The sequence below is a fragment of the Triturus cristatus genome, chromosome 2_2, assembly GCF_964204655.1.
Source record: "Triturus cristatus chromosome 2_2, aTriCri1.1, whole genome shotgun sequence".
Taxonomy (NCBI): domain Eukaryota; kingdom Metazoa; phylum Chordata; class Amphibia; order Caudata; family Salamandridae; genus Triturus; species Triturus cristatus.
Window position 1 is genome coordinate 446,392,682 of NC_140582.1, and position 26,336 is coordinate 446,419,017.

At 44.2% G+C, this 26,336-nt stretch overlaps 1 protein-coding gene across 1 annotated transcript in view; it reads right to left on the minus strand.

Moving 5' to 3' along the window:
- Positions 1–26,336, minus strand: part of FAT4 (FAT atypical cadherin 4) — a 340,538-nt gene that overhangs the window by 137,725 nt on the left and 176,477 nt on the right. Inside the window, exons 5-6 of the mRNA XM_085641543.1 lie at positions 23,018–23,940; positions 16,710–16,884 (exon numbers count right to left, since the gene is read on the minus strand). Of these exons, the coding sequence (XP_085497669.1) occupies positions 16,710–16,884; positions 23,018–23,940 (1,098 nt within the window). The remainder of the gene's footprint in view (positions 1–16,709; positions 16,885–23,017; positions 23,941–26,336) is intronic.

Here is a 26,336-nt window from a genome sequence, read left to right on the forward strand (position 1 = left end):
CTAAGATAGGGGACATAATTGATCATAAAATTCATATTTCCTCATTCCCTCCTTGTCCCCTATGGACCCTCATGAAATATCGATCTTCAGGAATCCATCAATCTGTTCATGTAACATCATTTGTTCTTCTTTCTTCTTCCGGGCTCTTGAATGAAAACTTGAACGTGGATTACACGATGTGGCACACAGGCCACAAATCGCTGGTCCACATTGTAGACATAGGCAGCAACTGAATACTATGAGAAGGCCAATACCTAGGAAGGATAGGACTTTCCATCCCCAGGCTGACAACACGCTCCAGAACCAACCCGACCATGTCCAGGTGCCTGCATTCTGATGTATCTGGTTTGCAATCTTGTGAAGACGAGTTATGGCTTTATATACGGATGGCGCGTTTTCTGGGATGAAAACACAGCAACTTGATCCGATGACCCTACAAGCTCCGCCCCTATCTGCTAGGATGACGTCAAGGACAAGACGATTTTGGAGAACAACAATCCGCATCGCAGACTGCTCCTCTGTTAAGTTGCCTAGGGCAGAGGTAGTTTCATTCACTACTGCTTCAAGTGTTCTTGTTAATCTACGTATTAGTTTACTGTTTGAGACAACACCTATGTAAGGGAAGAGACCTTTATTGAAGTCTGTATATTGTTCCCATGCTGTTTCGGTGTAGTCAACAATCGGGATATCTCTCTGGGGTCTATGGTGTACTAGATTGGTATTTCTATGATAATCAGGAGGGGCTAGGAAAACAGGTGGCAGAAGGAATGCAATGTAACAGGTACCATCCCAGTCTAGGGGTAGGCGTATATATGCGGTGTGACCACAGATGAAGTAGGAGTGACGGGAAGCTCTAAATGTAGACTTGCCTTTATCACTGAATTCGATCACAGTAGTACATTTACTATGACCCAGGTGTACTGAACCATTCTTTCTTACACAGAATTCACCTTTGACTGGTAATACGGACATAGCAGGCAAGACTAGTGTAGCGTCAGATTCAACATTTAGAATCATGAGGTTAAGTGTAAAATTACCTAATCCATATACTTCATTTTCTAGATCAGTTCCTGTTCTTTTGGGAAGTCCCTCCTTGTTAGGATAACAGGCTTTAAGCAAAACTAAGTTCAGGTTTCCCCATACCCAGTTGCTCGGGTATACTACAGTGTTTCAATCTAAGGAATTAATCAAACTAAACCATGCTCCACAGGAACCATTGTGTGTGAATGGATATGGAAAGAGAGGCAGAACTCCCTTGTATTTCTGATAGGGAGGGAGTCGGCCACATATCCAACAATTTGTAGCATTGCTGGTCTGATGGGAATGATGTAACATACTAATAAATGTGTTGTTGCGCAGCGCAAATCTATAGGACAACTCATGTGGAGGTAGTTCACTAAAAGAATGTTCGGCAGTAACATTGTAAGCACGCTTGAAAATAGGATAATACATGTGTAACAGTATACTTGCAGTAATAATAATAAGACTTAGAAAAAACATAATCAACAATGTCACTATACAGTGACTATGAAGTGATTTACAGTATGCATGTTTCTTGAGCTGTTTCTGTCTATTTTTCTCTCTCATTCGGTCTAGAGGATACATGTCAAAGACTTAATTCAACCGATTCACCTTGGAGAGGACTTAAACAATCGAATTGTCTGACTTGCTAGACCTTAGTTTCAGTTTATAGTTCTCTTTTTCTGTCTTTTCAACCAAGGGGAGTTTTGAGTCAGTCGGTGAGGGAATGCAGGGCTGGACGTTTAAATCCGATGGTAGTCCATGAAATTTCTTGATATGACTCGAGTGCAACCACCCTTTGCGGCCCTCTATCTTCACGGCTGTCCTCGTGGTCAGTAAAACGAGTTTTGGTTGTTGCCAGCGAGGCTCCAACGGACTCCTCCTGTCGAAGTTTCGTACAAGCACTAGGTCTCCAGGAACCACGTCATGGGGCTTCACCTCAGTGTTATCGGGGAAAGCTGCAGCTACCTGTGAACGGCAAGATTGTAGTGCAGACATCAAGGAAGCAAGGTAATCTGTCAGCATATTACAATCAACATCAGTTATTTTACGAGGTATAGGCGTCCCCCACATATTTGGCGGCCTACCGAAGACCACCTCGTACGGGGATAGCCCTGTGCGAGAATGTGCTACCATTCTCATGTAAAATAGTGCAACCGGTAAGGCTACTATCCAGTCGACACCTTTCTCTCTACAGATTTTTGCAAGTCGTATTTTCAGGGTCTGATTATGACGTTCCACGAGACCTGCTGCCTCGGGATGTCGGACACAGTGGAATTTCCATTGATAGCCTAACAAGAGTGAAATGTGCTTCATTAACTCGGATGAGAACGGCTGGCCATTATCTGAGTACACGATACGGGGCAAGCCATATCGTGGGAAGAATTCATGAACTAATTGTTTGGCAGTAGTCGGGGCAGTGTAATCTGAGACGGGATACGCCTCTGTCCAACGGGAAAGAGCGCATACAACTACGAGGACATATTTGAATCCTCGACATTGTTCCATCTGGATATAATCCATCTGGAGGACTTCAAAAGGGTGATCGGGAGGTTGAAATCCACCCTGCTCTACAGGTACGCCTTTACCTGGGTTGAACTGACAACAAATCATACAGGTTCGGACTTTCTGTTTGGCTGCAGCTCGTAAGTGTTTGTTGAACCAAATGTGTTGAATACTGTCTAACATGGCTTTTTCTCCTAGATGTGCTGGACTATGTATTGTGTTAATGATAACTTGAACCATTGAGTCGGGGAGAAACCATATAGATTTTCCCTTCGTCATCCATCCCTGATCTGTCTGGATCCCTCCTAGTTCAGCCCATTTCTTTATTTCCTCTGGTGTAGCATGTGTCTGTATGTCAATTACATCAAGGGCGGGATCCTTAACTGTCATGCAGTGCGTCGGCGTCGGAACTATTGTCTTTGTCGTGTCAGTTATATGAGTCTGATTCTGAGCAGTCTGTTTAGCTGTTCTGTCAGCTAGGTCGTTACCCTGAGAAATAATGTCAGTCACTTTCGTATGGGCTTTGCACTTCATGATAGATATTGAAGTAGGTAGATGTATTGCATCTAATAGAGCTTGAATGAGGGGACCGTGTTGAATGTTGGCACCGTGAGAAGTTAAATAACCTCTCTCTCGCCAAAGGACTCCAAAGTCGTGAACGACTCCGAATGCATAACGTGAATCTGTGTATATGTTGACTTTCTTATTTTTGGCTTGAATACAGGCTTGTGTCAGAGCGATAAGCTCTGCTGCTTGAGCTGATAATGTGTCGATACAATTTGTTTCAATGACTTCGGTGTCTGTCGTGACTGCATAGGCGGCCACTAACTTTCCTGTACTTGTTCTCATACATGAACCATCTACATAAAGTGTCAGGTCTGGATCTGGTAATGGGACATCTGTCAAATCTTGTCTGGGTTTCGTCGTAATAGTAATGACTTCAATACAATCATGTGTCAGTGGGTCTGTTCCACTTAATGGCAAAAGTGTGGCAGGATTTAATGTACTACAACGTCTGATTTCTATGTGTGGCTGAAACAATGTCAATTCGTAACCAGTCAGTCGTGCTATAGTCAAGTGTTGTGTCTGTGTCCGGTTCAAGAGAACCTCTACTGCGTGTGGTACCTGTACTGTCAATTGATGTCCTAATACTATAGAATAACTTTGTCTAATCGCTAGAGCTGTCGCTGCAACTGATTTCAGACACGCAGGAAGAGCCTGAGCTACGGGATCTAATGTGCTAGAAAAGTAAGCACATGGCTTGTGTGATTCTGCTTGTTCCTGAGTGAGTACTGACAAAGCAGTACCTTCACGTTCTGTAACAAAGAGTGTAAAAGGCTTACTGTAACATGGTGTCGCTAAAACAGGTGCTTGGCATAAAGCTTTCTTTAAGTCTTCAAAAGCTTGTGTATGTTCTGGAGTCCAAGGGAGGACAGTCGATGTCGCTGCCTCCTGTGTTGTCAACTGAATGAGTGGTTTAGCTAAAAATGCATATTGGGGGATCCACTGCCTGCAATACGAAGTGAGGCCTATGAAGGCCCGTACCTCCTTTTGTGTCTTGGGTGGTGGCATGTTTACAATTAACTGGATGCGATCAGGTGTGAGCTGTCTCCCCCATTTGGACAGCAAGTGCCCTAGGTACACAACTTGCTGGGCACAAAATTGCAGCTTTGAAGGGGACACCTTGTGCCCCTTGTCGGCTAAGAAATGTAAAACCGTCAGTGATGCTTTTTCACATTCGGGTTCGCTTCGGGCGGTGATCAGCAGATCATCGACATACTGAAGCAGTGCAGTGTTAGCAGGCATGTGGATACTGTCGAGTTGTCTTTTCGGTGCTTGGCTGTAGATGCTAGGACTTTCTGTAAATCCTTGAGGTGCGCGTGCGAATTTAAAACTTCGTCCATTTAAACTGAATCCGAACAAATATTGGCTTTCCGGATCGATTGGGACGCTGAAGAAGGCGTTCTTGAGGTCAATTACAGTAAAGAACGTTGCTTCTGAATCAATAGCTGTCAGTAATGAAGAAATATCCGGGACCACGGGGTATTGTGGTACAATGCATTTGTTTAATTCTCGCAGATCAATAACTAATCGATATACTGGGGGTGCTTTTGGATCAGTTCGTTTAAGAATCGGAATAACCGGAGAATTACATATATTGGAGTCGGTTTCTACAACCACTCCTTGTGCAATGAGCTCGTCAATGATTTGCAGTAAAGCCACTACAGCATCTGGCGGTAACTTGTATTGTCGCATTCGTGGTAGTACCACTCCTGTTTTGAGTGTGACTCGATATGGTGTAATGTGCATACAACCTACATCAGTGGGGCCTTGTGCCCATAAATGTGCAGGTAGATTCTGTAACCGGTGATCCATGTCTCTAGACACGTAGTGACCTTTAAAGTCACGCAAAAATAGTCGTACTCCGTCCGGAGAACAGCATATTATAGCTCCTAGAGCTTTCAATGTTTTTATACCTAACAAGTTTTCGGGGCATGATTTCGTAAGCAATAGATCTGTAGTCCGTGTCAATGGACCGACTTTAAATGCAAGTGGTTGCGATACTTCGTTAATAGTGGGCTTTCCTGAAAAACCAAGGGAAATATTTTGTGAGCCTGAGAGGGGTGCCCCTGGAACTTCATCATGACTTATAGTTGTTCTGCTTGCCCCTGTATCGAGTAGAAACTTTCTGTCTTTCCCTAATACTTGACTCTGTACATAAGGACCCTCTTGATCTACAGGGACCTCAATAAGGGGTAAGCCAACTTCCCTCTCTAGGCTATTTCATGTGTAGCGCTGATACTCTGGATAGTCATTTTGTGCATACTGGTACATCTGCTGTGTCGTGTTCTGTGTTGCAGCAATAGGCTGTGGCTGTTGTTGTTGTTGTGGTACGGTCTGTTGTGCAGCTTGCATAGGCTGTATATTCTGAGGTACTTGTTGTTGGATCTGATCCTGTCTAGGCGGACGTGGTCTCTCCTTGGTTCTACCCGTGGAGATATTAAGTTTCAGAACTGCACAATCGTTTATATAATGACCTGGCTGTTTACAATAGTTGCATGTCCCTTTAACGGGAACCGCTGAATTACTGGCCGTACCCTTTTTATGACCGTCAGCTGGAACTGACTGAGCGACAAGCATTTTCATTTTCGTGTCTTTCATGCGTCTTTGTTCGTGTTCTTGTTCTTCTCTAATTCTATTCTGGTGATATTGTAACATTTGTAACATTTGTGAAGGAGTGTTAGCTTGCCAAGTGCTCTCAACTTTCAATACTCTGTTTTTAACCTGCGGCAGGGAATTCTCGACTAGTTTTGTTACAAAAAGGTGTGGATATGACTCACTATTTGCTTTCAGGCCGCTATTAATACCAAAACATTTTTCAAATCGGGAATAAAAATCACTGGTGTCTTCCTCGGGTTTCTGTTTACAGGCTGAGATTGCTCCCCAATCTTCCTTTTTCGTAGTTAATAAACGTGGCAATACTTGTACTAATAGACCTGGCAATGCTTTTGTTTTGTCCCCAAGCCCTACGCCTGCAGTTCGGTTATTTTCTTCGTTTTCTAATGCGGTCCAATCAATCTTTTGGTCTCCCACCTCCCATTCTTTTTCCTTGAGTTTCTCATAAATACCGGCAGGCAATAATACTTTCAATATTTTCATAATGTCAGGATAGGTATAATCACCCATGAGTAACATGTCCTTTAGTTCACGGTGAAAACCTGCTGGATCTTTGTCATGGCTGGGCACTCATTTTTTAATTTCCAATAGTTCTATTTTGGTTATGGGCGTGTACACAAACACGCGTCTAAACGTGTTGTCATCATTTCTGACTGGGTGTACTTCGCGTAAGGGGTTCTGTCTATCTATGTGATACGTTTTTCTTTCCACGGTGGGAACTGAAACATGTTCTGGGCATACGAAGACAATGTACCGATGTCGATATTCTAGAATTTCTTTAATTAAATCAGTACCTGAACCTCTCCATTTATTCGTGAGTAATTCTATCAGTATATCAGGTAGGGGACCAGGATCGGAGTGTTGGCTTCTATACAATATAAGGAGGTGTTGTATCATGTATATACCAGCTAAACGCTGTTCGTCTGGGGTAAGATTCAGAAACGTGTGTGCTAGCGCATCATCACTATATTTTTCAGAACTGTCAGCCCATTGTACGGCTGACCTGGCTAATTCTTGTTCATCCATAGAATCGAGCATATGATACCCCCTTCGGTCTCGGAGTAATTTATCAGCAGTCTGGAATAGGTGTTCAGGGGACCTTGCATTTAACATAGGGGCTTGAAAATGTCTGCTACATTCTGGACGTATCGGACGCATTGGATCATTGAAGTGTCTGGTATTGTTACAAGATCTTCCCCTACCTACATAAGCTATCGTTTCTAATTGTCCCGTGGGCATTTCTGATTCTTCCTCCTCCTCTCCCTCTGATTCAGTTTTGTCTGCCTCTAATCTGTTTTCATGTATTCGTTCTATTTCTTTTCTGATCTTTCGGCACATAGCTACTATACACTTCTGTTTATCATGTTTCCCTTCTGATATATTCTGACCCCATCTGGTAAGCACTTGCATTTCATCCTGATCTACCTCAGGCCTATCTCTGTTTCTGATCAAGCAGTTTATGAGGAAACTTAACAGCAGTTTCTGTATATCTACTTTCTGGTATTCCATGGCTTTGTCAATACTTTCAGGGCCTTGCCCTGATTGGACAAAGTGATATATATTGTCCAGATGAGCAACCATTCCTGGTAGTGTCATTAAATATGTGGACGCTCGTCGTATACGTAGTGATGACAGCAGCATTCTGTCATTTTTACCGGGCACTGGATCATATCTACAATCCACAAGATGTTCCTTAAACATACCGGATCTTACTGTTTGAGGTGTATGTTGATATGCTAAATCTCTAAAGGACAATTTATTTCCTTGCGGTGGCGTGGAAAAAATCGCTGTCGCACCTCCTGTTGCACCTTCTGAGGTGCTAGGCGCGAAAGGATTCGTTGAATGTAAGGTAGAGATGGTAGATGTAGGAAGAGTGGTAGAAACAGATGAAACTGTTAGAATGTGAGGAGGAGTTTGTTGTTGCGGAGTTGAGGGCAGCTGATTTTGGAGTTGAGTGTCGTTAACGGGTGGTGTGCGCGGCTGCACACCATTTGCATATTCGGGGGCTGCATCGTCTAAATAGGAAGAAAGGAAAATGTCTTTTGCGGTCTTGGGATGTACTTTAATCGGGAGTAACGGAGGTGGCAGATCTTTTTGTACCTCCTTAGTGGCCTTAGGCAAACCCTCGGCCAGAAGAGGATACATACCATTCATAAGAGTGTTTCGTTGTCTGTCTACTTGTTCTGATTTTACTCGGGTACCTTCGTCAATTAATATGTTTTCTCGGGCTTTTTCTGAATCTTCCCTACTTTTCTCTTCCTTTCTGAGCGCTTTCTCTGCGCGCCTATGTGATTCTTTACGCCATAGTTCAATGGCATCTTTCTGTGACTGTCTGGCTTTCTTTTTCCATAATGTTTCTTCTATTCTCATGATGCAATCTGCATCCCATGTTCCGGCAGCGGGCCATCTCTGACTCTCTGCTAAATCCTTGGTGTAGTCTACCCATAGATCAAGATATAATACGGCATCTAGGCCATGTTTATGGTACATAAAGTACCCTGGAGTGTCCCTAGGTGGGATAGGAACAGCTTTCTCGAGTATCCCTTTTCTAGTTTTTATCTGTCTTAATTTTGAAAATAACGGCATCTTGAACTTTGTTACTTAATTCTTACTCGGTTTTTGAACACAATAATTACAATAAACACAATAATGAAGATCGAACAATCACTCATACCACGACATTTAAAACATATCGAAACATTTTAGAACGAACAATAATAATTAGAATAAAACTAGTTGACTGCATAATACATAAATATACTGTATGTACTGCTAAACAGTACAGATACACTGCTAAAACAGTGCAGACCAGGTCTGTGTACCCAGAACTGTCTTGACCGGCACAAACTAATGTGCACGTCTAGATGCGTCCCCAGCAACGGTACTCACCGGGAAGCACGGAACGGAAGGCCTCGGAAGTCTGGACTGGACTAGACCAAACTGGACTGGACTCGACTCGTGACTTAGGTACTTCGGAACTTCGGAATCTGGTGGGCCTCTGTATACCTCGGATCTTGCTCTCTAAGCTAGGCTCTGGTCGGGATTCTCCGCACTCCTCACCGCCTCGTCTGGGTGTTGATCGCAGCCTCAGTCGCCCCCGTTGGCCTGAGGGAGATACAGGAAGTCCTGCGGGTACGCGTAATTGTCCGTCCGGCTGTGGCAGGAGACCGGGTCTGCAACGCACCTCCGGCGCGTGGGGTGTGAGAGGTGTCCCTGTTCGGGCGCCAATTATGTGGTAAATATTTAAATTACCTGTACTATTTTTTATGCGGTAAAGTCTAGTAAGAATAACTCAGTCAAAATAAGAGGCAGAATCCGTGGTATTAGAGGTTCTGAAAAGGACTTTATTCCTTACAAAGGAATTATGGTTCGAACCAGGCAATCATATTCCATCACCACGAAGGTTCAGGAAGGGATAGGCAATAGATTATTGACAAGTAATAATATATATAAGAAATGCATTACATTAAGACAGATGCAGGAGGCGTAACAGCTTGATAATACAGATAAGAATACACATACGTAATGAAAATAGGCGTAATAATAGGCGTATACTAGAAACGTCATTATGATGGTGACACAAATGGGTGGATCCATAAGAGAATCCTGTAAAGTCAGCAGAAAATACATGGCAGAGATGCGCGCGCAGCCGCATGACGTGTGATTGACGTGTAACTAGAGGGTGAAGGGAACTTGACATTTAGCCCTACATGTGGAGACAGAAGTCTGGGGTGTCAGGACAACCTAGTCCTAAATCATATCTAATATCTTGTGTTTAAGGAACTATATTATCTGGAAGAAAAGGTCTTCGCGGACAAATCCTATTCTATACTGACTGTTAGTGCGTGTACAAGCGTCTAGGTGTCTACATGAGATGCGAGGGGGGCATGGGCCTACCATGGTAACGAGAGTCATGAATTACTTGCACAGAGATAGTAAGGCCGGGCCCTTTGCTCTGCAGCTAGAGGGATGTTTACCTAAGCTACTTAGACAGGAATGCATTTCTTGAGGAACGGAGCAGATAACTTGAAGGCTGAATACAGTTTTTGGCAGGCAACAGGCCGCGTCAGGCACCGTTAGCCGCGCAGGGAGTAAGACAAAGTTCATGGATACAGATGCAGGTCCAGGCTGGAGCATTCAGAGGCAGAAGCAAGAAAAAGCTCGATGGCAGAATTCAGGGCCTACTCGCCTGAACTGTAAAACGTGAAAAGTGTACCATATAAAGTCGGTGGCCAATCATACTTAGGAATGGAATATCCGGCCCATTCATGGCAGATATGAAAGAGGACATGTTAACGTTGGACGCACATGTATTTGCGTCTTCATAGCTGGAACTGGAGGGAACATACATGTACTTGTAGCATGTACATGGAGCCGTTGGGGTCTAAGATAGGGGACATAATTGATCATAAAATTCATATTTCCTCACGTTGGTGGACGTGGTGGTGGTGGACATGGTGGTAGACATGGTGGTTGTGGACGTGGTGGTGGACATGGTGGTGGTGGACATGGTGGTGGATGTAATGGTGGTGGATGTGGTGGTGGTGCTGGATATGGAGGTGGTGGACGTGGTGGTGGTGGACGTGTTGGTGGTGGATGTGGTGGTAGTGGACGTGGTGGTGTTGGTTGGCGTGGTGGTGGTGGACGTGGTGGTGGTGGTGGTGGACGTGGTGGTGGTGGATGTGGTGGTGGTGGTGCTGGACATGGTGGTGGTGGTGGATGTGGTGGTGGTGGACGTGGTGGTGGATGCAGTGGTGGTGGATGTGGTGGTGGTGGATGTGGTGGTGGATGTGGTGGTGGTGGTGGACATGGTGGTGGACATGGTGGTGGATGTGGTGGACATGGTGGAGGTGGACATGGTGATGGTGGTGGTGGATGTGGTGGTGGACATGGTGGTGGTGGACGTGGTGGTGGTGGACGTGGTGGTGGTGGATGAGGTGGTGGTGGACGCAGTGTTGGTGGTGGACATTGTGGTGGTGGACATGGTGGTGTGGACGTGGTGGTGGTGGTGGATGTGGTGGTGGTGGACATGGTGGTGGATGTGGTGATGGTGGACGTGGTGGACTTGGTGGTGGTGCTGGTGGTGGTGGACATGGTGGTGGACATGGTGGTGGTGGTGGACTTGGTGGTGGTGGATGTGGTGGTCGTGGACATGGTGGTGGTGCTGGACGTGGTGGACATGGTGGTAGTGTACGTGGTGGTGGTGGTGATGGTGGTCGTGGTGGTGGTGGATGTAGTGGTGGACATGGTGGTGGTGGACGTGGTGGTGGTGGACGTGGTGGTGGTGGATGTGATGGTGGACATGGTGGTGGACGTGGTGGACATGATGGTGGTGGTGCTGGACATGGTGGTGGTGGAGGTGGTGGAAGTGATGGTGGACATGGTGGTGATGGACGTGGTGGTGGTGGACGTGGAGGACATGGTGGTGGTGGTGGATGTGGTGGTGGTGGTGGATGTTGTGGTGGACATGGAGGTGGACATGGTGGTGGTGGGGGTGGTGGATGAGGTGGTAGTGGTGGTGGTGATGGACGTGGTGGTGGACATGGTGGTTGTGGACGTGGTGGTGGACGTGGTGGTGGTGGACATGGTGGTGGACGTGATGGTGGTGGATGTGGTGGTGGTGCTGGACGTGGTGGTGGTGGACGTGGTGGTGGTGGACATGTTGGTGGTGGATGTGGTGGTGGTGGATGTGGTGGTGGTGGTGGACGTGGTGGTGGTGGACATGGTGGTGGTGGTGGTGGACGTGGTGGTGGTGGACATGGTGGTGGTGGACGTGGTGGTGGTGGACATGGTGGTGGACATGGTGGTGGATGTGGTGGTGGTGCTGGCTAAGAGCTCGGTGGAACCACCAACCCCCCGTGGGAGGGGGGAGTGGGGCCGCTGAGCACTTTGCCAGGGTCGGTTTTGGTTCCCAGTCCGGCCCTGCATGCAATTAATTGATTCATCACGCATGATGATCGCGTGCGGAAGCTGGTGTTGTTCGAGTCACGGCATTGGCTTACAAATGTGTGATTCTGGGCAAATTAGTTAATCTCCTGTGCCTTCTAAAAGGCAATGTGTTCCTGTGTGAATGTGCTCTTGTGTAATGTAACTGGGTGTCTTGTAAAGGTCTCTACTACTCTTGAGTTCAGTTTGCGCTGAATGAATTTGCTAAAAAACAGCCAGCAGACCTTGTAGAGCAAGAGCCTATAATATCCGTTCATGTAGTGCACGCACAGCAATGGGGGCTCTGTACAGCCCAGTACTGCACACTAGACGACAAACAAATATCCGTTCATGTAGGGCACGCACAGCAATGAGCATTAAAGCGCAATCCTCCGTTAATAAAAAAAACACGCTGCGCCTGCAGTGAGAGTGGCTCACAAAGAAAAGAAAAAAGTGCTTAGCGGCTAATTAAGAGACACTGTCTCCCATCGCAAGTAAAAGATCCAGTCCCGGTGGGCGGGGCCAAAAGTGGACAGGGTGGTAACCAGGAGGGACTAAAAAGCTTTCTGGATAATCATAACACTCGGTTTTGCATAATTGGTGATGCAAAATGACGCGCACCAATGCAAAACACGGGCGGAGTAGAAAGAGAGCTTCTGGAATCATATTGATTCCAAGAAGCCCTAGCATGGTGAGAGCAGCGCTTGCGCTCAGCTAACGCCAGGCGAGACCTAAAAACTATCTCAATTTTTATCACAGTATAGTTGTGACATCACTTATCATCTGCAATAAGAAAATGACGTAGCTGGTCAACAGCCACTTATGGCAGCTTGTTCATTTTTTGCAGTTAAAATTTATTACAGGAAAGCATGACTTTGTCAGAATGGTAATATACATTATGAGGATTTCTGAAAGTTACTTATGTCAAACTACATATGATAAGATTTTGCAACATATTAGTAGTTGTATATTGTTTTTTTATTTAATTTCTCACTACATTTTTTCTATATATTTGCAACTACATCCGTTCATGTGAAGGACCACGATGGCAAGGCTTTTGGGGGAGGCTAATTGTGCAGCCATATATCCTAAGCAGGGCCACTGAAAATATGTGGCTAGGAAGGTCCAAATTATGAAGCAGTGTTAGTTAAATTATGCGGCAACATAAAGGAAAAATATGCAGCTCCTTTTGTGATATCATTACTGCATTATTTTGTTATTATCACATGTGAGCACTGCCTGGGCAAATGTTTTGCCTCATTAGTTACAATTTAACACCAAAATAGAAAGATTAGAAAGGTTACTGGGCAACCTTTGTGAACGGCCTTTCACTGCTCTTAAACATGTGTTGTTGGATTTTTGGTACTTTTTGATCTGCTTGAGCTACAAACAGTTTTTATGCTACAATCTGTAATTATAAGGAAGATGGGGGTTTACATGACTAAATCCATAATTATGTGGAAAACGCAGCTGCCGAAAATCTCATCATTCCAAAGAGCCTCATTATAAGTTATAACCTACCATCGGTCATATAGAAAAACAATATTTTAAGTCAATTCGAAGTTCCATGACCTTATACAGGAACTTAGCTTTCAGCCTCATTCCTGTATATAGGAAAGCAACTCATCAGGGACTTGCAATGCCTTTATAATGTGTGGCAGAGGGTACTGCACCCTTATATAAACAGTAAAATGCAATGTGATCTGATGCCCCCTGGGGACTTGTTTGACCTTATATACAACGTCTAAAAATTCTTAAAACCAAGCATTTGCAATGCAATAGGTCTCGCATTAGTGAAAGTTTGAGCTTCTAGCATTGCAAATGATATTGCATTAAGGGTGCAGTACGGCACCCTTTCCTTGCTTCATGGAATTTCTTTAATTACTTATGCTACTCTTGGGATATTTTTTGACCAAAAGGAAAATAGAGCAAACATTACCATTTGTAACGCCAATATATGAAACTTTCAATAATGGGATACCTATTGCATTGCGAGTGCTTGTTCTTCTCTGAGTGGGGAGCGAGTGCTCATTGAGAAATTGAGAAGTAGACAGGTAGGTTTAAAGGTAATCGTTTTACTGGAGACAGTACTACTGTAATGCGGTAAAGTAGAAGAGTCAGCTCAGGGAACGAGGAGAATGCTTGTGCACCGCAGCAAGAACTCTTCTCTTGCCGGCACCGCAGCAAGAACTCTTCTCTTGCCGGCACCGCAGCAAGAACTCTTCTCTTGTCGGCACCGCAGCAAGAACTCTTCTCTTGTCGGCACCGCAGCAAGAACTCTTCTCTTGAATTGATGGAAAATGTTCCTCATTCCCCTTTGTGCCTCATAGTCATCAGCACGCCTCAGTCTCTCTCTGACTCAGAAACCCAGTGTTTCCAGTAAGAGTACGTGCTCTCCCGCGTGAAGCGCCCTTGCAGGGCAGGCTTCTTTCAGCCATTGTGCGTGGATGTCTCTGTGAGGCATGCTGAGTGAGTGGGAGCACCGGGCGAGGGGTAAGCAAAAGCATGGCAGAGGAGGAGGCCGGTGGTGCGAACGAGGGACAGATATGGAGGGAACAGAGAGAGGGGCGAAGTGGGGGGAACAGAGAGAGGAGAGGCATAGGTAAATCTAAGGATGTGACAGGGAGTCAGTATATAAATCGAGACATGAACAGAAAGAGAGAGGCAGACATGGATGGAACCACAGAACGAGACAGACGAACGCAAGTAAATAATGACATCAAGGTCTACAAATTGCAGTAGAGTGTGGGTGAATCACGTCGTCAGTCCCTGTGAGGTGCAACAAGGGGACAGCTGAAGGGTAGTCAGGCAGAAAGTTGGCAAAGGTGGGCAGAGTACAAGTGAAATAGGACACCTGGTAAAAGTGTGTACAGTCAAAGCACTGGGACGTGAAGGTCTCATGAGAAAGGTAGGTGCATGTGAAAGGATGTCACAGATAAAAGCAGGCAAGAGTGAAAGGACACAAATTCAAAGGGTGCAGGTGTAAGGTCTAGTGAAATGGGAGTATATGTGAAATAGGAAGAGGTAAACGATGCAGAGTTGGAGGGGACAGAGTTGAAGGACAGCCCAGCCAAAACAATCATTGCGAACATGGTCGGACCTCAGACAGGTGTTGGGGGCGGGCATGCACAGTTGTGGGAGGGGTGAGGTGGTGTGGGAAGTGGCGCTGGGAGATTAATAGCGGCATAGCGGGCGCAGAAAAATGAATCGGCCACAAAGTTTTCATGGCAGGAACATGAGCAGAGGCAGGCCAATCTAAAAAAGAGTGTGCTTGAAATTTGGGGAAAAAGCTTGAAGTGTAAAAGCACATGTAACAGGGGCAGTCCTCATGGGAGGATACGATAGTCCAAAAGGAAGGACTACTAAGCCTATTGACCAATCACAAGTGACCATTTACAAACAACAGTAAGAGGAAGCCAAAAGAAAAGATGGGCGGTGCTTAAAGCCCATATCGAGGAACAGCATGCCTTGCAGAGCAGCGCATGCACTGCCCAGGCTCAACTCTGCCCAGGATCGACCTAAAGAACTGTGTGAAGGTAATTAGCGGATCGCTTAGTACCCCTATAGGAGGGTATGGAGAGAACACACATGCAAAATGGAAAGTGATGCATTTTCCAGCTCTGTTTGTTTTACAGGCAGCACTGAAAGGATAATAATTTCAATAATCAATGGCCTGATGAGCAAATATGGCCATCCCTAGGGGTGTTTTTGGAGGGCGGTGTTTTTCACCACAGCTAATTCTTTTACAAAAATTAGGTCATACAGTGCATATTATATCACAAGGCTACAAAGATAATTGTGAAAAAGCCACTTGTTTTAAAGTGAGTTTGAATAATCTGCATTTATAGTTTGCAATGATCAACTATCATTTTAGAGACTGAATAAATCATTTCAGTCCCTTCACTTTATTTGCACATTTTGCCCCCGCTTCCGATTACCAACCATATCATTTGACAGCCAATCTATTTGAAAGAGTTAGGTTGAGGAAACGAAGTTCTGAAGACTATGCTACATCAGGTCTTAAATAGCACAGATATCCCATAGATTGGAAAAAAGTGCCAAGTACATAAAATAATGCTGCAAGTTAAGCAAATAATAAGGCAGGAATTGTTACTTTTAACATCAACATACAACGGTTTGGCAATGAACTTGCACGATCTTAAAATGTCAACTTGTCACGTTTAGCAAATTAACCAAATTTGCCAGGAAAATAACACTCTTTTAGTGTTAGTAAATAAATATAACCATTGTGTGACCAAATATCACCTTGGGGTACTCTGAAAGTGTATTAATGCTGTTCCATGCATCAGCTCGTCAATTTCCGAACATGTTCATGTTGTGTTCGAATATCAGCTTTTCACCTTGAGTAAACTCTCTTGAGCATATATTTGCTCATCATTTTCTGGAATACTTTCATGTTACCTTGGAATACCAGCTAGTCCTATTAGTAGACAGAGGACCCCAAAATCAGCTCTCCATTTTCCGATATGCATTTAATTCGCCCCAAAATATCAGCTTGTCAATTTCATGCACCAGTTGAGCACACTTACCATACACATAGCACACAGTTACAGAAAAAAGAAAGAAGAAACAATACAGGCTTCCATTGCACAGATGCAACACACACATCGCAGGATGCTGGAGTGGAAGCACCCCTCAAACACACAGAACATATAGTGCAAGCGTGAATAGTGCACGCTTCCCTCACATGCAAAGAACATGTATTTAAATGGATCAGCAAGTCAAGGTTTTCCCCACACTCAAAACAAGTACAGCAAATGTCTCAGCTCTGCAAGCTTCGCCCACAGTCATACTGTGGGTAACAGAGCCATCAGCAGTGCACTTTCACTTCAGTAGCTTAGCACCAACACAGTGGCATCCATTGGAAGAGGTAGTCCTATTCGTGTGTTCTGTTGTATGTACACGGTAAGCAAAACTGGAATCCAGCTCTTATTATAATGAGAATGTGATAACAAATTTAAAACACAGGATAGTGAAATAATTCTTAAAAATGTGCTCAATTTACATTGAAAAGGGCACACCAAATATATGATCTCAACTTGTAAGAACACCTGACGCACCTGCATCGGCAGCTGTTATCAGCAAGACATATTCCTCCTTGGTCTCCCGGTCCAGACTCTGCACCAAGCTGAGCTCTCCACTGTCTGACAGAGAAAAGGTGCCATCTTCGTTTCCAGCAATGAGGGAGTAGGACAACTTGTTGTTTACACCTTGGTCATCATCCCTTGCCATCACCTGGAATTTTGTAAGAATAATGTGAGCAGTTACCTAAACAACTTCACTTACAAGTAGATGAACAGATGCACATATCAATAAGTCTATGGGAATATGTAGGAACTGCTCACTCTCATAATAAAGCCAATCTGAGGATATTACATTAAACTGTTGTTTGCTGTTGTATCATTGCTTAATTGAAGCGTCCCTCATTAACTTCACGGCCCCACCTATTCTCTCTCAGAAAACGTTTTTTTTTACAGTGTGCTTGACAGGGAAAGAGATCCAAACAGAAGGCATGTCCTCTCATCTCACCAATAAGGACCCAAGAACCCCTCACAACATCTAAGTAACTCATTCTGCCAGGGTATTTGCAAGTCACTGCAGTTGACCTCTTTGAAAGGGACAATGACACCAGTGGAGGTTGAGCCCATTGATACAGGTATTAAGACAGAGTGGTCACGTTTGCTCCACAATTAAGGTGCACCCGGGGTGGACTGGGATGCCATCACCTACCAAGGTACAATGTGGCTGGACTCTGGTTTCAATACTCACACTGGATCAATATTCATGTGTGCCATTTTGACTGCCATTGGGCCAAAATGTATTGGCACCAAAAACAAAGCCTTTTAGTCTGATACCTGGACATGCCAACTATGTCACGTAATAAATTTAAGTTGTTCCTGTATTAATAGTTCTGCTTATCATGGATATTCCTATTCTTATTCCTCTTTCTCAGTCCTGCTCACAGATAGTCATCTGCAATGCTAACCTCTTGCCCTACCACTCCTCCCATACGCGGTCGAGCCCATTCATAGAAGTGGCTGGTGAGTGGGCTGCACACACGGGTGACTGTGTGTGGGCCATGCTGCATCAGAGACGGCCTTCACACAACTCAACTTTAGAAACAATTTAATCTTTAATCATACTAATAAAGCACAGGTTATTGACTCTGCTAAGGCCCCCTGAGGTATGGTAAGGAAGGTGGTGGTGCATGCTGTGATGTAGTCTTAAATTAGTCATGCTACACCCTTGAGGCGACAGTAATGTTTGGTGTCCAAGGTTAAATTCAAAGGTTCAAGGGTAGTTTGAGCCCACTGGATGGTAAGTGTGAGCCCCAAGCCGACATTCCCCTTCACTGCTCTGTCCCTGACATCACAAGATTTCAGTTTAAAAATCAGCCTACAAATTTCAGTTTTCATGGGTTTTATGAAATGCAGCTGATTGTGGTCTGCTTTCATATTACGTTAAAGGAATTCCAAAGTCTGGAGTCCTCTGCATCCAAAGACCGGCAGCATAGAGACCCATGGGTCATATGTATGTATAGCTAATATTCCTGGCAAGAATCTAAGTGGAGCGTATTTTGCAAATAGCCAGATTATAAATTCCAACAGGCCCTGCGGACAGTGCACAGAGTGTAGTTTAAGATTTGATCCTCTGCTCCATTGTGGCCATACAATGAATTCAAGGTTGGTTTCATTGGATTTGTCTTCTAAACGTTAAGGCACAATCTGGCAGTTGGATTCTCAAGCGTTTGCTGTCTGTAGATGCAGGCTACCGTCACAGAAATGTTAGTCACTCTCATTTGATGGTCAGTGCAGAGGAGTGGGGGAATTTGCATCGGCATAGATAGTTCTAAATTGGCACTCTTGACGATACTATAAATCGTAGATAATCACAATATCCAGCTGTATTGCTCTTTGCAATGTGGTTAGGGGGCTACTCAATTTAATTTTTTTGACCGGATGAAAGAGAGCTTTTGGTGACCTTTCAGTGTCAAGATCTGTTTTGAGGCTACTCAGCCATGAGGTAGATTTCTTTTAACCAGAATTATATGAGGGCTAGACACTGTGATGTTTGACACGTTCCCTGATCCCTTATCCAGGTGACTGTGAATCTGGTGATCATCACCATATATTTTCATAGATCTCTAATAAGTATGGTGACTGGAGCATGCACATTTCGAACAGTAGGGGTGATAGTTCAGAACCAGTAGGACACCATGTACAACTCTACATAATGACAATTCCACAGGTTCAATGTGCACAGACTGACACTGTATGAGATGGAAAGAGTGAATCAATTCTAATGGCTGTGCTATACACTCCGGCCCAATCATGGGATCTCTTCCACAAGGAATTCAGGACCATGATACATATGGAGGCTAAAAGATCTAGGAGCATCAGTGTACCTTGCTTGCTTTCATTTAGGGTGGTGAGGATGAGGAATTTCATGATATTCACAAGCATAGTTTCTGTTTTCCTCATAGCTCTGAAACCTCTCTGTAGGCACTGTAAAATGCGGCTGTGCACCACTTATTCTTGCAATTGGCACGTCACACAATTCTCCAAAAGTTTGGTTGGCCAAGGAAAATTAGACATTTGTCTGATGTGGCTCACTGGTCTTGGCTGCTTTTTCTGCAAGATAGGCGTGATAATGGGAGAATTTACTTTGAAACAGGCACATTTATCATGCGTGTGATATAGCTTTGGGCAGGCTGCAGGGCAGGGTGCCAATGCAAAGTTGATGCTTTGTACTTCTGGGTTAGAAAGCATAGACCCCAGCAGGGGAAGGCATAGCGTGAGGTAGCGGTATGACAAAGGATCATGGCTATGTGAAACAACTTCCCAGATTTCTGTTATTTTGGTCTCAAAATATCACATTGTCTTTGCAATGTGGATGAGAGGCAGACAGGTGAGACTTACAACTGTTGCACTAGGCATATCTTGGTCAGTGGTGTCCATGCCTCATTTAATTTGGTGCTTCATTTATGTCTTTCGTGATGTATATATTTTGTCTCATGAAATGTTTATGCAATAACCAATTAAGTGTATTATGTCTGCTTCAGTTAGCGATTTGAACCATCAGCATTCCAAACGGCAGCCATCTTTTTCAGTTCTGTCCAGCTGAACCACTTTCTGGTGTTGCACTTTTAACTTTGCAACTTTAATGATCTCTATAAACACATGAGTTCTTATTTTAAGTTGGAAGTGATTGGAATATTCTTAGATTGTAAAATCAGTATGTGTTAAATATGGAGGAAAATTCACAGATCGAATGTCCTCTAGCATATAATGGCCATTTTGGAAGATATTTCCCTGCAGGATTCTAATTTCCATTTTGTATTTCCTCAAGAAAATTGAGAATTTGCTGTTACCACCCAGATCTAAACCAAGCTGAAGTCCAATGTTTGGTCCACCGACTAGCTAGCTGAATCTAAGTTAATTTAAGTTTCCAATGAAGTCCATAGCTGAATTTGCATCCTTGTCTTTGGTTGTAAGATAAGAGAAAATCAAAGTTTTCATCCAGGTGTGTTAGTGCTTACCCTGATGGTGACTATAATATTGCCGTGATAAAGGACATTTTTGGATTCACAGTGCCAGGAGCAACCACACATTCCATCACCGAAGATTGTGTGTTGGGTTTTTCATTGTGATTTATCTTCCAACACTAGGTTAATGACCCTGTTTTTGCTTAACAGTCGATAGCCCCGTTGTAGCTGTTTTCAAAGATGGGTATTGCCTTGTTTCTGAATCATGTCCCAGTGTCGCCCATGTTTCTGGCTCCAATGCCAGCTGGGAGCATCACACAGGGTTGCGGATCAGCCTGAGGTTGCGTATGATGTAGTCTACGGTGAATCATTCCCCTGTGAGTCGCTACTTTACAAACTTCAGACTCATTTCTGAGTATGTGTGTTAAAAATAAATATGAATTCATCAATCCAAAGTCAAATGATTCCATAAAGTTAAAAAACGTTTCATGTTTTCAGTTCGTATTTCTTTTTGCTTTTGTGCAAACAAGCTGAGGAACGTCAACATCTTTCATGGAAATTGTCAACGGTTTTGATTATTGGGACGTTGAATATTGAAACTCAGCATTACCTGTTTGCTTTTTGCTTATCTGGGTCCATCTCAGTATCTCACATCCGCGATAAAGCGATCAGTCGATTGTGAAACACCTGTTGGCTGAACTACTTTAGAATCAATTTCAATTAATCTTTATTGAACCACCATATGAATGGTTTTGCAGTTTTATTAGATCACTTGACTTTGAATTCAGGCATCAAATTGTTAATCAGCATTCATTGGGAGCTTCCATTGACCCATTTGTTCTGTTAAAAAGTTCATGCCCTGAGGAACAGCGGCACATCAGTGATAGCACCCCCCCAGACACACACACCTTTTGCTTGCATTAGACTAGAGTCCATATGTGTCTTCTTTTGTTGTTTAAACTGTTATTAGTTTCAGATCATGTATTATGCATCTTATTTCAACATTTACCAAGGTTTCTTCAAAACATAATTCGAGCACCATAGCAATTTACAAAATCAGTCAAGCCTGCATCTGGGAGGATGGTGTTCACTTTTTAGGAAACACTTTCATGATTGCCGCTGAGGGGCGCCATCTGTCAGGCCTGCCAAGAAATAGCTGAGCATGGCATCTGAACTACCATATCCACTGCCTCTTCTAAGCAGGGCAGCACATGATGGGGCGGGGGTAGGGGGGCGTTCAGATAACCAGGAAACCCTTTGGTCACTTCCCAATTGCACCATTTCCGCCGTCACTGAATTTATGCAAAACTCTCCTAGGTGCATGGAGATGAACATGTATGCAGTCTGTGCTTTACAGACCTGACATTCCTCACTTGCAAACCAACCAAATATTCGTTGTTTTAACCAGTTCTTAAGGCTGCCTGCCCTCAATGTGCAGGAACCAGATGACAGGGGTTCCAAAAAAATCTTGTCCTTGTTAGCGAGCCTTCAAGGTGAGAGATCATGGCAGGAATCCCTTCCCAGAATCTCCCTCTCTGTGGCCAGGGTCAGAAAGCATAATCCAGTAAGTAGAAAAATGCATGACGTGTAACAGCGATGAACATCACAGAAACTGAACTACAATGAACTTATAACTCAATAAGGACGCTGAAAGCTGTGGGACAGCAAGGAGACCAAGCAGAGCAACTAGTTACTGCTCTTGGCAGAGACATGGTTAAAATGGATTGGCCAGAAGGACAATTTGCTACACTCGCTTTAGAAGAACCTATATTAACAAGGAGTGCGTCTGAGAAAATCATGGCCCTCATTAAAATAATGCGTAGACTGTACCACTTGATGGGAGCATTGTCTACCATCGGGCTACATGTCACTCGTGAATACAGTATGCCTGGTGGGATCACCCAGCTGGAGGCAGCCTCCACCTGTCACCACCAATCGGTGGATGGGATACAGCACATTATTAACAGAGGGGCATCCCATTACGAATGTGAACATATCAGTGGCATAAGTTAAAATGATGGGGGGGGCCCTGCAGAGTATGATGAAGGGCCCCTGAGCCTTGCATATCTCACAGATTTGCCTTGAGCTGAATGAGGCCCCCTCTTAAGGCTTGGGGGAGGCTTGAAGGCTTGTGAACACCCCTGCAGGGGCATCAGGGATCTGCATTACACCCCTGATGCACGCCCAATGTAACCAAAGTATACTAAACAGAATCAGCATTATGTGTTCACAGGACAAACATTGTCCAGGATTAGATATGGCCTTTCCTGGTCTATTCTTATGGAGGGCTGACTGGGATCCATATTGGGGTCTTCCCCAGACCTCCCTTTTAGGGTCCCAAGGGATCACTACAACATGTGGGGAGGAAACCACATAGGTCCCTTTTCAAGGTACGTGGAACCCACATGCCTCCAGCAGCTGATGCAACATATCAAGCCAAACAGTCCAAAAGACTGCCTACCGCAAATGTCCAGGTGGGCTGGAAAGCGGTCGGCAAGCAGAGAGGGATTACTTTGAGGATGCCCTACTTGTCAGTGGACCCGTGTACAGCCTGCAGTGTAATGATGGTCAACGAGTCATTCCTTCAGCTCATAGTTTATTTTCATATTCCAAATTTGCGTTTGTACTTCTGTAAATATACAGTCACAAAATGATCTGAAACAGCAAAATAGGGCATTTCGCGCTACATGTAAATAAGTACATAAATAAGAGAATTACTAAAAAGTAACATGCAGATAGTGTACCTTTTTGTTTTTTAATGCCATGGCATGTGATGACATTGCTCACATGCACATTAGAGTACGCTGAGGAGTTGTATTGTTAAAACATGCTTAATACAAGTAGTCAAAGGAGGATCTTGTGAATAATTCTCCTTGTCCTTACCTGAAGTATGACCTTTGGCAGTGTCCTTATATTTTCGGGTACATTCACGGAATATGGAGACAACTCAAATGTAGGAATGACATCATTGACATCTGTTAGAGCAATGCTCACGGTAGCTGTATCAGTCCGAGGGCTGCTTCCGCGATCTGTTGATTGGACGGTCAATAAATACGTTGGTCTCATCTCTCGATCCAAAGGCTTGGCTATAGATATGACTCCCGTAACCGAGTCAATACGAAACTCACTGTTGCCATTGCCCTTGATAATGCCATATCGAACCTGTCCATTTGTACCTTCATCCGCATCCCAGGCAAGCACCTGAATCAGATCAGTTCCAGTTAGGGTATTTTCACTTATTTCCACATTATATAGGCTTTGCGCAAACAAAGGGCTGTTATCGTTGATGTCAAGGACTATGACCATTACATCGGTGGATGAGGAAAGTGATGGCTCACCTTTGTCCGTGGCAAACATCGTCAACGTATAGTTAGAAACCTTCTCCCTGTCAAGTTCACCAGTAAGCCTGACTTCGCCGTCGATGGTCCCAATGCTGAACGTGTTTTCCAGTGGGCTTAGCAGCGTATACTCAATGTAGCTGTTTGGGCCACTGTCCGCATCAGTCGCTTGAGCTTTGAACACAATGGTGTCGATGGGTGTATTTTCTTGGATGTAGGTCACCTTCGGCGAGATGAAGCTGGGCGCGTTATCGTTCACGTCCAGCAGGATGATGGACACCTGCACTGAGCTGGTGTATCTAGAAGCGGGAGGAGGTGCCATATCATTTACCTGGACAACAAGATTGTAAAAAGACTGGCTTTCACGATCCAAAGGCTGCTTGATGCTCAGGATTCCATTTTTATTGACAGCAAAATGCCCAAGGCTATCACCAGATGCAATACTGTACGTCAATTCAGAGTTTAATCCTGAAAAACAGACAAAAACAACAATCATGGATATTTCATCTTTATTAAGAAGATTCAAATTTCATTTAATTTCAGAAAATCCCACTTCGCAAAGACGAAATGTAAAACGTTTGTACAGGCAATGGCACCGTTCGTGCATAAAAAAGGAATCAATTTAAGCAACAACAAAAAATAATTAATGTAACTAATTGCCAATTCAAGCTGGCATGCGCTACCAATGGTGTCTCTTACTTAATTTAATGCATCACATTTGTGTTAATCAAATAAATAGCCTGAACAAGTGAAGCTCAACACTTTCAATGCCCCAAGAGTAATGGAACGATATCCTATTCCTTAAATGGTTTCTCTCAAAGCAGGTATTAATTTACAGTCGCGGATGGTGTGTCTGGCATGGCAAACGCAGAATAAGTGCTCTCTACAAGTGGGGAAGTACAGCAGATGTACATCAGCTACATACATTTAATTATAAATCGCTCAGAAATTCGTACTTAAGGAAGGAACCGAGCAATAATTTGTATTTGACAGGTATCTCGGCGGTATCTAATAGGACACTGTGGAGGGTGACGTTTATATTCTGATGCCTTTGTAGATTCAGAGGGGGGCCTATATGATGCTCTATATGCAGGTGCTATTATACCTATACATGTGCTGAACAATGCGCATAGGTAGCAAACAAGGATATGCATAAGCAATTTGGTTCGGCTCCAGTCTCACCCACCAAAAACTCACAACGCTTTTAAACTGACACAGCCACGGTACTGACTACACACTGTCACAAAACCGCCTCATTACTGCTGGTGTATCACAGGGTGGTATTCTTTCTCCTGGCATGAGTGATACAATAAAACAAACTTACAAATACAAACAAAACAAACTTACAAATATTAGTCTTGGCATGGCAATGATTGCCATTTGTGACATGCCACCCTTTACAGAGGCAAACAAATATTGTTTTAAGAACGAGTTATTACAAGTTACTGCTGGCGGAGCTTGTAGTAACAGTGGAAATTTTCAAAACAAAAAAAAAACAGCTTGAAAATGATGGTTATTACCACTAAAAAAACTTTGGCCTGGTTTTATAAAGGGCCAAAATCAAGCATAGCTGCATACGTATTAGTGTAGGTTCAGGAGACTTTAGGATAATGAAACACCGATTTCTCCTGCTGCTAATGAGATTGTGGGCCTCTGGGAAATTCCACCACCAAGAACATTGCTTATCCCGTTGGAATATTGCTTTATTCTGAAAGCGACGTCGATTAACAAAACATATATATTTGGCTGACAATATTGCAAAAGAACAGCAATAATATTTGACTGCGATACCCCTGAAATCCCCTCCCGCAGAGCTCCTCTCCCTGCATAACTGCAATGCACCACTGGCATCATGCCCTCTGTACTGGGGCTCTCTGTATCCTGTGGCAGGCTCAGCTGCCCGCGCCCTCTGTGGTGGCAGGTGCGTCACCTCAGTCACTGCTCTGGTTCCACTTCTGTCATCGTTCCCACCTCTGTCATCATACCAGCCTCTGCCATCAAACCAACTTCTGTCATCACACCACCAACTTTGTAAATAATTGAGGGCGCTTCTGGCAGTGGTCTCTGCCACCACCATCCTTGACATTGCTCGATTGATTGCACTTACCGCACCCGCAGCTGTTTTGGACTCTTTGAGCCCCAGACAACTGGGATCTTTTGTGCTGAACACCACCAATTACCACATGTACCTCATGGATTTTAACATGTGCGAGCTATTCCTGTCTTCAATGATTGGGGTTATTTTCAGCTCCCATGCCAGTATGGACTACTCAGTTGTTAGTATGTTTACCCTTGTCAGCATTCCGTCCATCATTTGTTTGCTGTAACACTTTTCGCCCTAAGTGGGATGGGTATGCCCAGACGTGGGTCCCTTGCTCACTGTACCACTGGATTCAAGCTAGCCTGGCTGATGAGGGGCAATACCCCTAAACCGGTCCCAGGTGCTTGTTTCCGGACCAGGGAGGACCTGACCTGGCAGTTCGGTCTGGACTGTTCGCATGAGGAACAGGGTCAAGATTGATTTTCATGTGGCTGGGTCCAAACTGGGGTGGCGAAGTGGCCAAAAGAACGATGGATTTAACCCAGATCTTTTGACTGGGGGAGAATGTTTGCATTGTCTGCATTCCGTCCATCATTTGTTTGCTGTATCTTCACCCAACGGCATTACAGAGCAGGCACTTGGGTTGACATTTTAAAATGGAAAAGGCAAAACGTCTCAGGTGCACAGTTGTGTCAGGAGCGCCAAACTTCCTTGCTTTCAGTTTTTTATGTATTCACATTTATGTTTTTTTTCTCCATTCTGAGTCTTTAGACAATGAGCCTTGGGCTACTCTGTTTCCCAATTGAGTGGCATTGTTCCGCAA